Raw genomic sequence first — 13,291 nt, 5'->3', positions numbered from 1 at the left:
ATCCTGGAGCTGCTGGTCCTGGAGCAGTTCCTGGCCATCCTGCCCCCAGAGACGCAGAGCTGGGTCCGGGAGCGCAGCCCCGAGTCTTGTGCCCAGGCGGTGGCCCTGGCGGAGGACTTCCTGCGGAGGCCCAGGGGGGCCCCGAGACTGGCCGGCCAGGTGGGCTTTGTGCCGCCCTCTTGCAGGGGGGAGCTGACCCAGTCGTGGGGGTGCATCTGGCGTCTCCCTGCAGCGGGATGGGGACACGCAGGGCAGGATGGGTGGGATCAGGCGCACTTGGCACGTGTGCCATGCTGCTTGTGTCTCGTGGGCACTGTCACAAAATGGCTGCCGGGGGAGGCTTGCCCAACCACAAAAAGGCTGCCGGGGTGGGCATGGCTGGCCGCAGAACATTTCCCTGAAGCAGAGCGATGAGATGACAAGGAGCGTCGCCCAGAGAAGCTCCCTGTAACTCCCCGCAGCCAGAGAAGGAGCCTGTGGAGGTGGGAAAGGCCAGCCCGAGGGCCCCAGAAGGGTGAAAGGGCTCCAGTAGCTCCCGCATGAAGGGAGGCCGAGGCACCCGGGGTGGTGCTGCCTCGGAAGGGGCGAGGGAAGGGGAGGGCGAGATGGAGGTTTGGGGAACGTGGCACGGCAGGGGACGTTCTTCTCTGCCTCGTGGAGGGAAGGTGGGAGATTCAGGACAGGCAGCGAGTGAGATGCCTGCTGCATCCGGGAAGCACCCGCAGGAGGCCCTCAGGCCCAGCCTCCTGGCCCTTCCCTGCCCCAACGGGAAGCCCACAGGCGGGGCGCCTGTGCCCCAGCAGTGCCCGGCCCATGTTCCCCGGCAGCTGATCTCCACACGTGTGGTGCCTGTGAGTCTTGGACCATGAGGACTAGCAGCTCCTGGCAGGCTTCGTGCCCATGAATTCATCCCATCCCACCACTGTGTGGAAGCGAATCCCACCCCTTTAATGGGCCCCCAACCCTGACCCCCTTCCCACTCCATCACCCCTCTCTGCAACGCCTCTTCTCTGCTACGGCAGGTGGACTTTGGGGGCATCTCTTTGAGCTTCCCCGACGCCCCATCTGAGCTTGGAGCGAAGCTGCTGTGCAGGGAGGCCAAGGAAGAGGCGGACGAGTTGGAGGCCGGTGTGTCAGGTAAGGAGGAGGATGCATTTTTGTGCCCAGTTCCCTGGATGCTTGGACATTCGTTGCCCTACTGGCCCCACTGTTCTCCTCTCGCCTCCGGATTCCCACAGCCCTTCATTTCCCAGGAAAACAAAAAATTTCCTATGATTCCAGACTGTTTTCCCATGGGGAATTTTTCTCATAGTTTATAGCAGACATTCCAAACCTTTTCTGGTATCAGGGAGAATGGATGCACCCCTAGTCTAAGCTGCTGGCCCTGAATGAAATCCTGGCTACCATCTGGTGGTGCCCAAATTTCTGCCAAATGTCTTCATGCAGATCGAGGCAGACATTTCCATGGCTGCCTCTGCATGGGTTGAAGGGCTCCGTCAGTATTCGCAGGAGTGTTGCTTCATGTGCTGACTGAACGGGTGGCTTCACCCAGCAGCAAGCATGACTGAGTCAGTCACTTTCTGCATTCTTGTGCAATAAGCAAGTCTTTAAGTCACAGTGGGCTGCAATAATCAAGTGATCCAGGGTAATATCTTCTGATAGGTAGCCTGGGAAGCACCTGCTTTCTGTGGAAAGGCAGGTTAAAAACGGGCCTGTCCAATTTCCCTACAGGGAGCGGCACGAAGCCTCGACAGCAGACAGGAATCCCAGGATAAGGGTACAGCCAGTTCTGCAGTTCCCTTTTGAATTTTTGCCACTGCTGAGTTTGCCACCAGGGCAGTGGCGAAAGTAAAAAGGAGGTCACATGGCAGGAAGCCCATCAGTGGGGAGGTGCCGCTGTGGGTGGGTTACAGGAGGGCAGGGGACAAGTTCATCCCCCGAACCACAGGAGGTTCCCACCCCTGATTTAGCTGGGAACATCTGCCTGTCGGAGGCTGCTCCCACAGGCTCTTACGGGGCTTCTGTCCTGATTCCAGCAGGAGCTGCATGGAGCTGCGAGGCTGAGGAGGAACCAGATGAGGGCTCTCCGGGAAGAGTTCCACCGGCAGAGGCGGAGAACGTTGGCGATCCAGGTGGGACAGACGGACAGCCGGGAAGGAGTTTGGAAGCCAGTGAGAAGAGGAGGAATAAGTCTGTTGCCATCCAGGTTGGCAGCCTCCATGAATTCCTACAGCAACAGAAGGGAAAGAGATCCAATAAGTGTCCTGCATGTGGGAAAAGCTTTAGTTGCAAATCCAGCCTCAAAGCTCACCAGAGAGTCCACACTGGAGAGAAACCCTATAAGTGTTTGGACTGTGGAAAGAGCTTCATCCAAGTCTCCAATCTTACTGCCCATAAAAGAACCCACACAGGGGAGAAACCATACCAGTGTTCTGAGTGTGGAAAAAGCTTCAGCCGGAGTGACCATCTTACTTTACATCAGAGAACACACACAGGGGAGAAACCTTACTCATGTGCTGAGTGTGGGAAGAGCTTCAGCCAGAGCACAGACCTCACCTCACATCAGAGAATACATACTGGTGAGAAACCATACAAATGCCTGGAGTGTGGAAAGAATTTCAGTCGGAGTTACCGCCTTACTATACATCAGAGAATGCACACTGGGGAGAAACCATATAAATGCTTAGAATGTGGAAAGAGCTTCAGCCGGAGTGACCATTTGACTTCGCATAAAAGAATGCACGTGGGGGAGAAATCATAACACTGATGCTTGTCTTAACACATGGAGTGGAGTGCAGCTACTATATTGATAGCTGTTGGGGAAGTCCCATAGCTGAGAAAAATTACAAGTTTGGGGTCCAAAATCAGGGGTGCAGGGACGTGTGTAGCTTGAGGGCCTAATTCCATTTGGGAAAAGCTCTCAGGGGCCACACTCCAGTGATGGGTGTGACTGAAGGCAACAAAGCTCTCGCTGCTGCTAACTCAGTCTTTGCAGAGGTATCTCAGCCTGTTAGAAAGGGGAAACAACTGTACAAAAGCTGGGAAGCCACCCAGTGAGAGGGGAAGGGAGCAGGTGCTGCAGAAGGCGGTGGGCAGATATGCTCCTCAAGGCTTGAGGTTCCGCACCCCCAGTCTAAGTACTCGGACTAGAGCAAAAGCTGCCGTGATGAAGTTAACCCTGCAAATCATACAAATGTCCATTAGAGAACCTGGAGGCAAAGCAGGACCGATATGGTGGACAATCTCCATTTGAATATATTTTGTGGTTTCTCCAACAGCAAGAACTGGGTTTTGCTGCTTTTCAGGTATACACGGTTTGGGGGCTTGGGTTGGAGCCAGGATCTGCTTGGAGAGGAAGGGAGCATCTGTTGCAGAAGGACCCCCTGCCTGAAATTGGAGGGTCCCTCACACACACACACACAGAGTTCAATCCGTTTACCAGAGTCTCCTGTCTCGCTACCTTGATGCTGGGAGCAATTGACAAAAGGGGAAGGGAACAGCAGAGGATGAGGTGGCTGGATGGAGTCACTGGGGCAGTGGGTGTGAGCTTGGGTGGACTCCGCAGGATGATGGAGGAGAGGAGAGCCTGGAGGAATGTTGTCCGTGGGGTCCCGATGGGTCGGGCACGACTTTGCGACTAACACCACCACCACCTGTCTCCTTGCCTTGTGAAGCAGGGGAAAGAGAAGCCCCCTTTGATCAGCTTCAGCTTCAGTCTGGATCCAGCACTTTGCTTGGGAATCCTTATATTATGCTAACAACCTAAAAACAGATTCACTTTCCTTGCCATATTTGTCTAAAGCACCTGTTCTTTTATGCACTAAATATGTACTTAAAAGAGAATGAATTGCTCTTTTGTGTTATGTACAAGGGAAAGCACACGCGGCTGTCCATTTTATAAGTTTACTTGACGAGATAGAAATACGTTGCATGAAGAGGCATGCGGATTGTGGAGGGCGCTAAAGGAAATGTCAGAGAGTTTCTCAAAATATTTATTTCAAACCTTGCTGAATCAATAATTGCACGGGACAATATACAATACTACCAGAAGCACAATTAAAATACAACAATTCCAGGCACAGGTAAAACAAAACTCATAAAATGCATGACATTAACACAGAAGTATCATTAAAGCATCCTTCACCTGAGTCTCAGGATGGTAATACAAGAATAAAGTACAGCATCATTAAACCCATTTTAAAACAACATCGGATCTTAAAATAGTGGGAAAAATTAAAAGGGGTTGGCCTGGCACTGAAATGGAAAAAGCATCAGTGCCAGGTCTGGGCAGCAAGTTCCAAAGCTGGGATGCCACCACGGAGAAGGCCCTTCTCTGGGTAGCCACTCACCTGATCAACATCAAAGAGGGCTCCCAAAGAAGGACCTCCAACTCAGATCTTAGGGAGCAGACAGGTACCGCATATATAGAAGGAGATGCTCCTTCAGATACCCAGGTCCTAAACCATTTAGGGCTTCATCAACACCTTAAATTGGGCCTGAACTTCAATTGGAAGCTCGTCCAGGTGGTTGGTAAAGGACCAGCGTTATATATGCATACCTACTGGTCCCCATCGAAAGCCTGGCTGCTCTATTCTGGACCAACTGAAGTATCAGGACCATCTTCAAGGGCTGCCCCACATAGAGCATGATACAGTAGTCAAATCGAGAGGTTACCAGCACCTGTTGTTAGGTCCTGCTCATCCAAGTTAGGACGTAGTTGATGGACCAGGCGAAGCTGGTGGAAAGTGTTCCTTGCCAAGGCAGTCGCCCGGAGCTTAAAGGATAACTCTGGGTCGAGGAGCACTCCCAAACTACCACCCTGTTCCCCCTTTAGCCCCCACCAAGGAAAACTTTCTCTGTCAGTTTCTGCCTACCCAAAGCCAAATAGCAATTCTAGAGTTCAGTGGGGCTTTTAATCCAGGTGAGTGTGCACTGAAGCCTTCCCCAAACCTGGGCTAGATGACAACTCCCATCATCCCCAGCCTGCGTGCTCATACCTTTTCCTAGCATGTATCCTGCAGCCCAAATGGTCCTCTCCTCTCCTCTCCTCTCCTCTCCTCTCCTCTCTTTCTGCATTTCATCACCAGTGCAGTAAGCCCAAGCCTTGGGCAGGTGTTAGGCTTCAGAACAGAAGAAAAGTCACTTTGGATTAGATGAAGAGCCCACTGTTTATCTACCCACCAAAACCAGTATAGAATTGGTTTAAAACACACACGAGCACGAAAAGATGCACGAACAGAGAATTCAAGATTTCTGAGCCCCAATAACTGGTTTTGAACACCAGAAATCACTGTCTTTCCACACAAAAAATGCACTCATGGTTCTTTCAATAAACTTCCTTCTGCATACCTAATTGGCCTGAACTCTCTGCAAATGACTCAGAGCTCTCCCAGTAGCTCAGGCCAACCTTCTCTCCAAACCCATCATCCCCAGCTCTAGAAGGCTGAACCAATGCTTTCTTGCTACTCTAATGTTTCTTGCTCTTCCGTCTTTGGCAGGAAATTTTTGCACTGCTATGCCAGGACGATGGCCACAGAAGGCCACCAGGGTCTCATTTGCTTCCAAAATCCTCAGCCTCCACTTAAAGCAGGCCAAGGAGTCAAATCCGCCCTTGCAGGGCTCCCTCAGTGGCTCCTTCTCCTTCCCCTTTTCTGCCACCATCAACGCACGCAGCTTTCCTAGTTTTTGCACAGTTGGTCCAGGCCGCTTTGCATTCCCCGGCACGTGGCGCTCTGGAGCTACTCTGAAATCGAGTTCAGCCCCTGTGATCCAATGAGTTCAACACCCCTGATTTAAAGGGAGATTTCTGGTACATTTCCAATTTATACCCCCACCCCAAAGTTCAGGACACTGGGAAAAGAGGACAGATTTGTTCATTGGAAAGGGAATAGCTGCACTTCATTTCCACCTTCCACCACCAACAGCTGTGATCCAGTCTGGGATGCCCCATGGTTTCTTTTGCAAAAGAAATCAACCTTCCATTTTCATGTATGTATCTATTATTTAATAGATTTATAGCCCACTTTTTCTTCCAATGAACTCAAAGCAGCTCACAACACTCTCCTCATGCTGCTGTCAACCTTATCCCCAAAACAACAACCCTGTGAGGTAGACTGGGCTGAGATTCTTTGACTGGCCCAAAGTCACCAAGTAGGCTCCACGCCTGAACCCGGATTGCCTGAGCCTCAGATTTTCGCTCTTAACCACTCCACCACACTGGTTCACACTGTTCACAAGAGCAGGAAGTTTCCTTCCAAGGCAAATCACAGATTTGGGGTCCCCAATTCAGGTGGGCACCCCAGCAGGAGGAAAACCACTGCCTCTTCGCCTTGCCAATTCCTTTATATGGCTCCAGAAGCAAAAGGTGCACCAGTGGATGAAGATTAAGCTGTAGATGCACAAAGCTGAATCATGTAGTGCATAAACAGATGTCGGGACTAAGTAAGCCAAAACTCTGACATAATGTGGCTGCAGAAAGCTTAAAACTGACAAAAGCAGTTTTAGATTCTTTTGATGGGATGCTGATCTGTTCAAAAAACTATGCAGTTAGTCCTGATTCCTCATGTACACCCAGGATTCATATGCTAATATATGTATGCTAATAATGAAGAAATTGGAAGTTGTGAAAGATTTCACATACTTCAGCTCAGTCATCAACTCGAAGGGAGATGGTAGCCAAGAAATTCAGGGAAATTCAGAGACTTGGAAGAACAGCAGTGAAAGAAATGGAAAAGTGCATCAGGTTTCACTGCAGAGCAAGGCCAAGAACACCCAAACTATTGTTTTTTTCTAATCACAATCTATTCTATTAAAAAAAACCAAACTCTTGTACACCACATTTCCTTGCAGTCCCTTCTGAGCTGCCTACATGCTGGAGGATTTTCCAGTATCTCTGAATAACTGTAATGTGCTTTTGACTGCAGACTCCCAGTGTTCCTGTTTTCTCTGGCTTTAATCACAGACAAAAAGAACACGGCAGAGGAGACTGGATTGTTGAGCAGAGCTGTTCTAATCCCCTTTTGAGAACTGTAGAAAACACCCAGCTGACAACCAAGATTCAGCACCGTTGGCCCTCTCAGGTCTGACCCACCCACAATGCCTGAAGGCTAAGGGTTACGGCCAATTAGGGTCTCATAATTAAATTTTCCTCTATTTTCAAAGGTCAATGCAGCCAAAGTCATAGGCTCCTCCCACAATGCAAGCTAACTTTTTTGTGATAACATAATTCAGCTGCAACTTATTTTAGACCTTACAGACTCTCAGCCCAACCTACCTCACAGGGTTGTTGTTGTGGGGATAAGATGAAGGAGGAGATGTAAGCTGCCTTGAGCCCTGTAGGAAAAAGGCAGGATATAAATTGAAAAGATAAATAAAATAAAATCTTTAGCAAAAGAGCCAGCTTTGGTGCAGTTCTTTTCCCTGCTGGAAAAGCTCCTTAAGCAAGGCATGATTCCTTGGTCACAGGAGCTTGTAGGTATTCGCAGCATTCTGCTAGCTTTTCAAGCATTTCTGTAGCTTTTTTAGTTTTGGAGTGAGGAAAGTGAGGCATTATCTGGAAATGGGGAGAAGAAACCAAACTTAAATCATCACATAGTTCCACAATTCTGCTGCGTTTCGGTGTCATCTTGTGGTAGGTGCTGAAAGGCAGAGGGGAAAAACTCCCCAGGAAAATGAAAACATGTGTGAAGGAGCTCATCTTAATCCTGGAAAGAAGAGGTTGAAATGTCAGTGAAGTGACACATTCAAAACCTCATTCAGAGAAAAAAAATGTGTGGGGATACTAAAAATGTCTGGGGGTGAATATAGCATGGACCTTGGGTCCAATCCAGCAGGGCTGTTCTTATTTTCTTAATTAGTCCCAGGAAAGATCCCCATTTTCTGATAGGGCTCTGGGCATGCCTTTTCTATGATATGATATTATATATTATCTTATGTATGATAAGATATTATATAAGATATGATATTATAGATATTTCCTGTTGACATTCAGATTCTCTCATTAACTTTTTCCTGCAGACTCGGGCACAAACACGCAAGAGGAGGTGAATGGCTGGAAGGAGATTTTTTATTTTATTTATTTTATTAAAACATTTCTATGCCGCCCCATTCACCGAAGCCTCGGGGCGGCTCACAACATAAAATTAAAATACAGGAAATAACAATATAAAATAAGTCGCCCTGGATCTGATGCAACAGGGATGCTGCAGGCCCTTGGCCCTTTATTTCAGGGCCCCTGGGGCACATGGGCTTCCTCAGATTTGGGATTACAAAGAAAAGAGACACCGATCCAGCCCTAGTGGGCCAGCATCTAATACCACCTGTGCCCAAAAGAGTCCGACTAAGCCTGGTTTCAGATGAGGTTTTAGTTTTGAAATGGGCATCAGCGGCACGCGGGGGCGGGGGAGGTATTTTGTGGAGGGTTTTTTTTTTTTTTAAGCTCCTGGCCCTCTTTAATTTCTAGCCCTCTTGTTGCACCTCTTTCATTTCTAGCCCTCTTCCTCACTGGAAAAAATCTGTTCAAGGGAAAAAGACGGAATGGTTGCACAAAGCCCCAAAATCAGTGTGGTGTGGTGGTTACAGCCTGTTGCGACTGAATTGTGCGAGAGAAAATACTGTAAATCAAGAAGTTACTCTGCACCTAGTCCTAGTCAAGAAGTTACTCTGCACTTAGTCCAGGAGCTGCTGTATCATTTGCCAAGAAACACACCAATGAAACAAGGGGCCACGTGGCGGCTGAGAAAGGGAGGTGGGGATAAAGAAGCTCCTATTTGTGAGTTCAGTAGACAGGATTAGGAGAAACCCAGTCCCATGTGCTGGCCTGGGCATTGGGAGAGTGGGTCCAAGTCTTCCCTTAGCCATGATGCACCCTGGTGGACTTTCAGCCAGTCACAAACTCTCAGCCTAGTCTACCTCACAGGGTTGTTGTTCTGAGGATACAGTAGACCTATGCCAGTTTCCTTGGATTACTTACACTTGGAAAAAGGTGGAATGTAAATGCAATATAATATATTTATATCCTGGCTTCTTCCCTGCAAGCAACCCATTTATTTATTTATTTATTTATCTATCTATCCTTATTATTTTTTATATCTTAACTTTTTTCCTCTTTGCAAGGCTCCTCTGGGCCCTCAGAAAGTCCTGGTTCTTTCTTTCCATTTTATCTTCACAACAACCACCTTTGAGGTAGCTTAGGCTGAGAATCAGGGACTGGCCGAAAATCACTAGGCGAGCTTCATGGCTGAACTTTTAAGAAGACGCCCTCCAAAAGTTTTGGCCCTCAGCTCTCATCCTCTCTCATCAGTGGCTAGGATGGCTGGCATGGATGATGGGAGCTGTAGGTCACCCCTCCTGGCGGGCCCCAGGTTGGAGAAAGCGGCCTAAAGGGGCCCCAGAGACAAAGCTAGGAAGTCCTAGAAAGGATAAAGGAAGTCCAGGAAAAGATAAGGGGAAAACAAAAGCGTCATAGAGACGAGCCAAGAAGAGGAGGCGAAACAAGGAGTCGCTCTCTTCCTCTCCCGCGTTTCCCGCCTGCAGATTCCTAAATCTTCGCTTGCAGATTTCCTAAAGTCCGAGGCAAGGAAGCGACTTTGGAGAAGTTGGTGAGCTGCAGAGAACTCCAAGGTCAGAATAAGTGATCCATTTCTGGGTGGGAAAGGCGCAGGCACGGGATCCCGGCGCAATCCCAAGCACGTGTCTCCAGCAGGCGGAAGCCCCGCCGACTTCCCGGCGGCTTACTCTCGAGGAGGAGCGGCGCCGGGGTGCAGCCATGCTGTGCGACCCTCGGCGGATCTAGCCAGCCCTTCGTCTCCGTTCAGGCTGCGATCTGACCGCAGCGGCCTGGGAGTAAGTCCCGTTGAACCTTGCGAGGATAGGCGCGCCTAAGCGTGGACTGCATTCAAGGATGCGCGTTTTGGGGAGCGCAGAGCGCGGGCGGGGTTCCGGTTCCCTAAATCGATTGGGACCGGATCGGGCGCGATTGTTTATTAAAACAAGCCTAAAAGCGGGAAAGAGAGCAGGAGATATTAAATATCTCTTAAGAAAGCAAGAATCCCTTTCCCCCGCCTGTACAATGCAGAGTTTATTCAGAATTAATCTCCATTCAGTTCTTACTCTCTAGATATCATTCATCTAGGAAAAAGGCCCATAGAATTCTATAGAGCTAACTTCTGATAGGCATTTTTTAATTTTTTTATTTTCCCGTCATTTTAATGTGTAATTAATTTTAACTGGGGTTTTAGTATTTCAGTGGTAGAATGCTGAGGTGTTTTGTTTTAATGTGACTCGTTTTTATTGTAAGCCGCCCCGAGACGCGAGTGGTTAGAAAAGCTTTTAATTAATTAATTAATTAATTGCTAGTGTCAGAATCCCGGAATCTCAATTTGAGAAGAGGGAATAAAACTCGGGTTCGTGGGAAAGCCCAAGCGTCCAGACCATCTGAAGCTTTATTGTATTTACCCCAAGGTTCCCACGGTAGTCACGATAATGAATGCATTACCGGGCAGGCAGAGGTGAACTCTGCTGCCAAGCTTCAATACCATTGCAGGGCATTTATAGGTACACAGGTACAGGGCAACTGATGACAGAACGCAGAGATTACAATAACATTCTGAGGTCACCACATACAGAACAGATAAAGAAATGCCAGTCAATCACACAGTAACAATGAGATTAAAATATTTCTAATTGCCTGTATTGACACTTTAGTTCAGTAGCTTGAACCCATCTCCAGGTCTGCTTAAGACATGTAAATTCAAGCTACTGAGAAACTATGCATGATCAGCTCTGGACTCTTATCTAGACTCTAGACATTCTGAGGCACATGGAGCTTCTGGGCTCAAAAGATACTTCCTTGTAAACTGAATTCCAACAATGACTATTTACGATGTATATTTGGACTGAATGGCCTGTCCACTGTAGCCCACAGCTAAAGGTGAGAGAAAGGAGTGGGGGAATGCCATTTTAAACAGTGACAGCTTGGTTTTGAGAAGGAAGACAGAATTTGATCCCACAGTGCAAAGGCACAAACAAAAGTAATGCTTTTCAGACAGGATTTACCCAAATTTTCCCAACACTAGCCATTGCATTGCAAACCTCAAACTGGTTTAGTATACTTGATATTTAGTGGACAAAATATCTACTGGTTCGGCCACGGCAGGGAAATGGCTGATTCGGAGATGTCTGGTGCATTTCCTGGTTACAGCTTCATTGCATCTGTTCTAGGGCAGAATTCAAAGTGCTGGTTTTGCCCTATAAAGCTCTATCTGGCTTGGGACCAGGCTACCCAAAAGACAGCCTTCTCCCACACACACCTGCCCAGAACTTAGTATCTTTGCAAGGGGCCCTGCTTTCCGGACCTTCACCTTTAGGGATGCCTTTGGAAGCAGCCTAAGGAAGGGCCTTATTGGTGTTTTCCTCCAGTATATTCTCTGTCTCAGCAGCATAGACTAAGAAAGCTTTTCATAGATTCAAGAAAGCTTTCATTGTGAATGTGGGTTTGGAACACAAGGTGCGCTTTTTCTTCCGCAAAAGGGATGTTTTTATTATATCTCAATGGGTCTGATTCTCTTATTCTATTTTATATTATTTTGTAAGCAGCCTTGAGTACAGTTTTGGGGAAGAAAGCCAGGATAAGAATCAAGGACATAAATACTTAAAAGTAAAAAACATGCATTATTTGTTTAGCAAATCTGCTTTATGCCTAGCGCTCCAGAGCAGATCAGCAAACAACTACGACAACTCCCATCAGCTCTAGCTAGCATGGATAGCAATCAAGGATTATAGTACAAAATACAAGGATTATAGTACAAAACTTTGGGAAGAACCAAGTTTGCTACCTTCCCAATAAGCATTTCATTGAACTAGTCAAAGAAAATAGTTAGTGGGTGAAGGTTTCTTTTTTTAAACAACTCTTTTCTGTAATTTTTCAATATATTAGGTTTTCCCTCTTTCTTTCCCCAGGAATGAAAAAAGCAAAAGTGTGTGTGTTTTTTCCACCCACACAGGTATAGCAACTGGGAAAGCTTTGCCCAGTTGAGAAGGTGGAGCGCCTCTGTCCTTTACTGGAGGAAAAGGTATCTCCTTGCCTTGTGAGGTTTCTTGGGCAATGACCAGCTGTGTTACAGGTAGGAAACCAACCGGTTATTTTTACTTTTGTTTCTCCTCCAGGGCTGGAAATTTATGGATGGGGAAAACTCTGTTGAGATTAGAAATCAGACTGTCTGTTTATCTGTCCTGGTACTGTTATTCAGATGGGAAATGCTCTTTTAACTCAGTATGGAGTCTAGACTCTTCAGGATCTTCTGCATACAATACCAAAATTCTGCAGTCTCCCCAAACTTCTGCCTGCTGCAAACTAACAGTGTTGTGTAGCAGCTAAAAACGTGAATGGGAATTAAGGCTGCTTTGATGGTACGGCAGTTTCTGAGTCACAGAATTATGCTGAGTCATCATTGTGCCTTAATCAGCATTATTCTGACCTCATCTGAAGAATTGTGGCCATTTTCGATGTCAACGCATTTAGAAGGACACAGATGAATAGAGACGGTTCCAAGGAGTGCAATAAAGAGAGGGCTAAACAATTCCCTTGGTGGTGTATTCTTTTTCTAGGGTTTGTTCTGAAGTGTAGTGGGTTGAATCCAGATTAATGCTGGATCCACTGTGTTAGGAACAGAATCAGCTTCCAAGGAATGATGACCCAGGAGACAAAGTACCAAGCAGCATTAGTTTACAACGTTCTTGCAAGAGGGGGCTCCCACCTCACAGGCAGCGCGCCATTTCCACAAAAGACACTGCCTTTTATTCCCTTTCCCCGATGCACAGACCCTGCCTCTTTCCTCCCACCGGCTGGGGTGCCAAGAGGTCTCAATCTTCGCCGTCTGCCTACATCATACCACTCCTTGGTACGCTCCCCCTTCCGCTCATCCATCCCATGTTCACGCTGATGAGCCCATTGCCTGTGAGAGGCGTGTCAGTCACTGTTCATGAACGTATTAAGCGTGCGCACGACTTTCTTAAAGTTCAACAGGTCGGCTTGGCCTTGTAACCGTCTGACTTGATGCCCACTCATTTCCCAAACCTTGTGGGAGGATGAGATAGGGAATAGCCAACTTTCTTCCAAGCCAATTATCTTTTTGGCCAGCTGCCAAGAGACAATTACCTGCCATCTTCTGCAAAAGCAGAAGTTTGACCATTCCCTACAATTCCTCCTTCTTTTCTTCAGAACTTTGATGTGAGAAATACTATTCTTCTTGTGCTCAAACTTAGTTATATACTACATATTAACTCGCCTTTG

At 47.6% G+C, this 13,291-nt stretch overlaps 1 protein-coding gene across 1 annotated transcript in view; it reads left to right on the top strand.

Moving 5' to 3' along the window:
- The window catches only part of LOC123035080 (zinc finger protein 883-like), a 154,031-nt gene that overhangs the window by 15,444 nt on the left and 125,296 nt on the right, over window positions 1-13,291 (top strand). The window contains exon 5 of the mRNA XM_044452919.1: window positions 2,240-2,759. Coding sequence (XP_044308854.1) covers window positions 2,240-2,759 — 520 coding nt within the window. The remainder of the gene's footprint in view (window positions 1-2,239; window positions 2,760-13,291) is intronic.

The sequence above is a fragment of the Varanus komodoensis genome, unplaced genomic scaffold (genome assembly GCF_004798865.1).
Source record: "Varanus komodoensis strain SLA01 unplaced genomic scaffold, ASM479886v1 scaffold76, whole genome shotgun sequence".
NCBI classification, from domain to species: Eukaryota; Metazoa; Chordata; class Lepidosauria; order Squamata; family Varanidae; genus Varanus; species Varanus komodoensis.
This window is presented reverse-complemented; position numbering and strand designations above follow the sequence as displayed.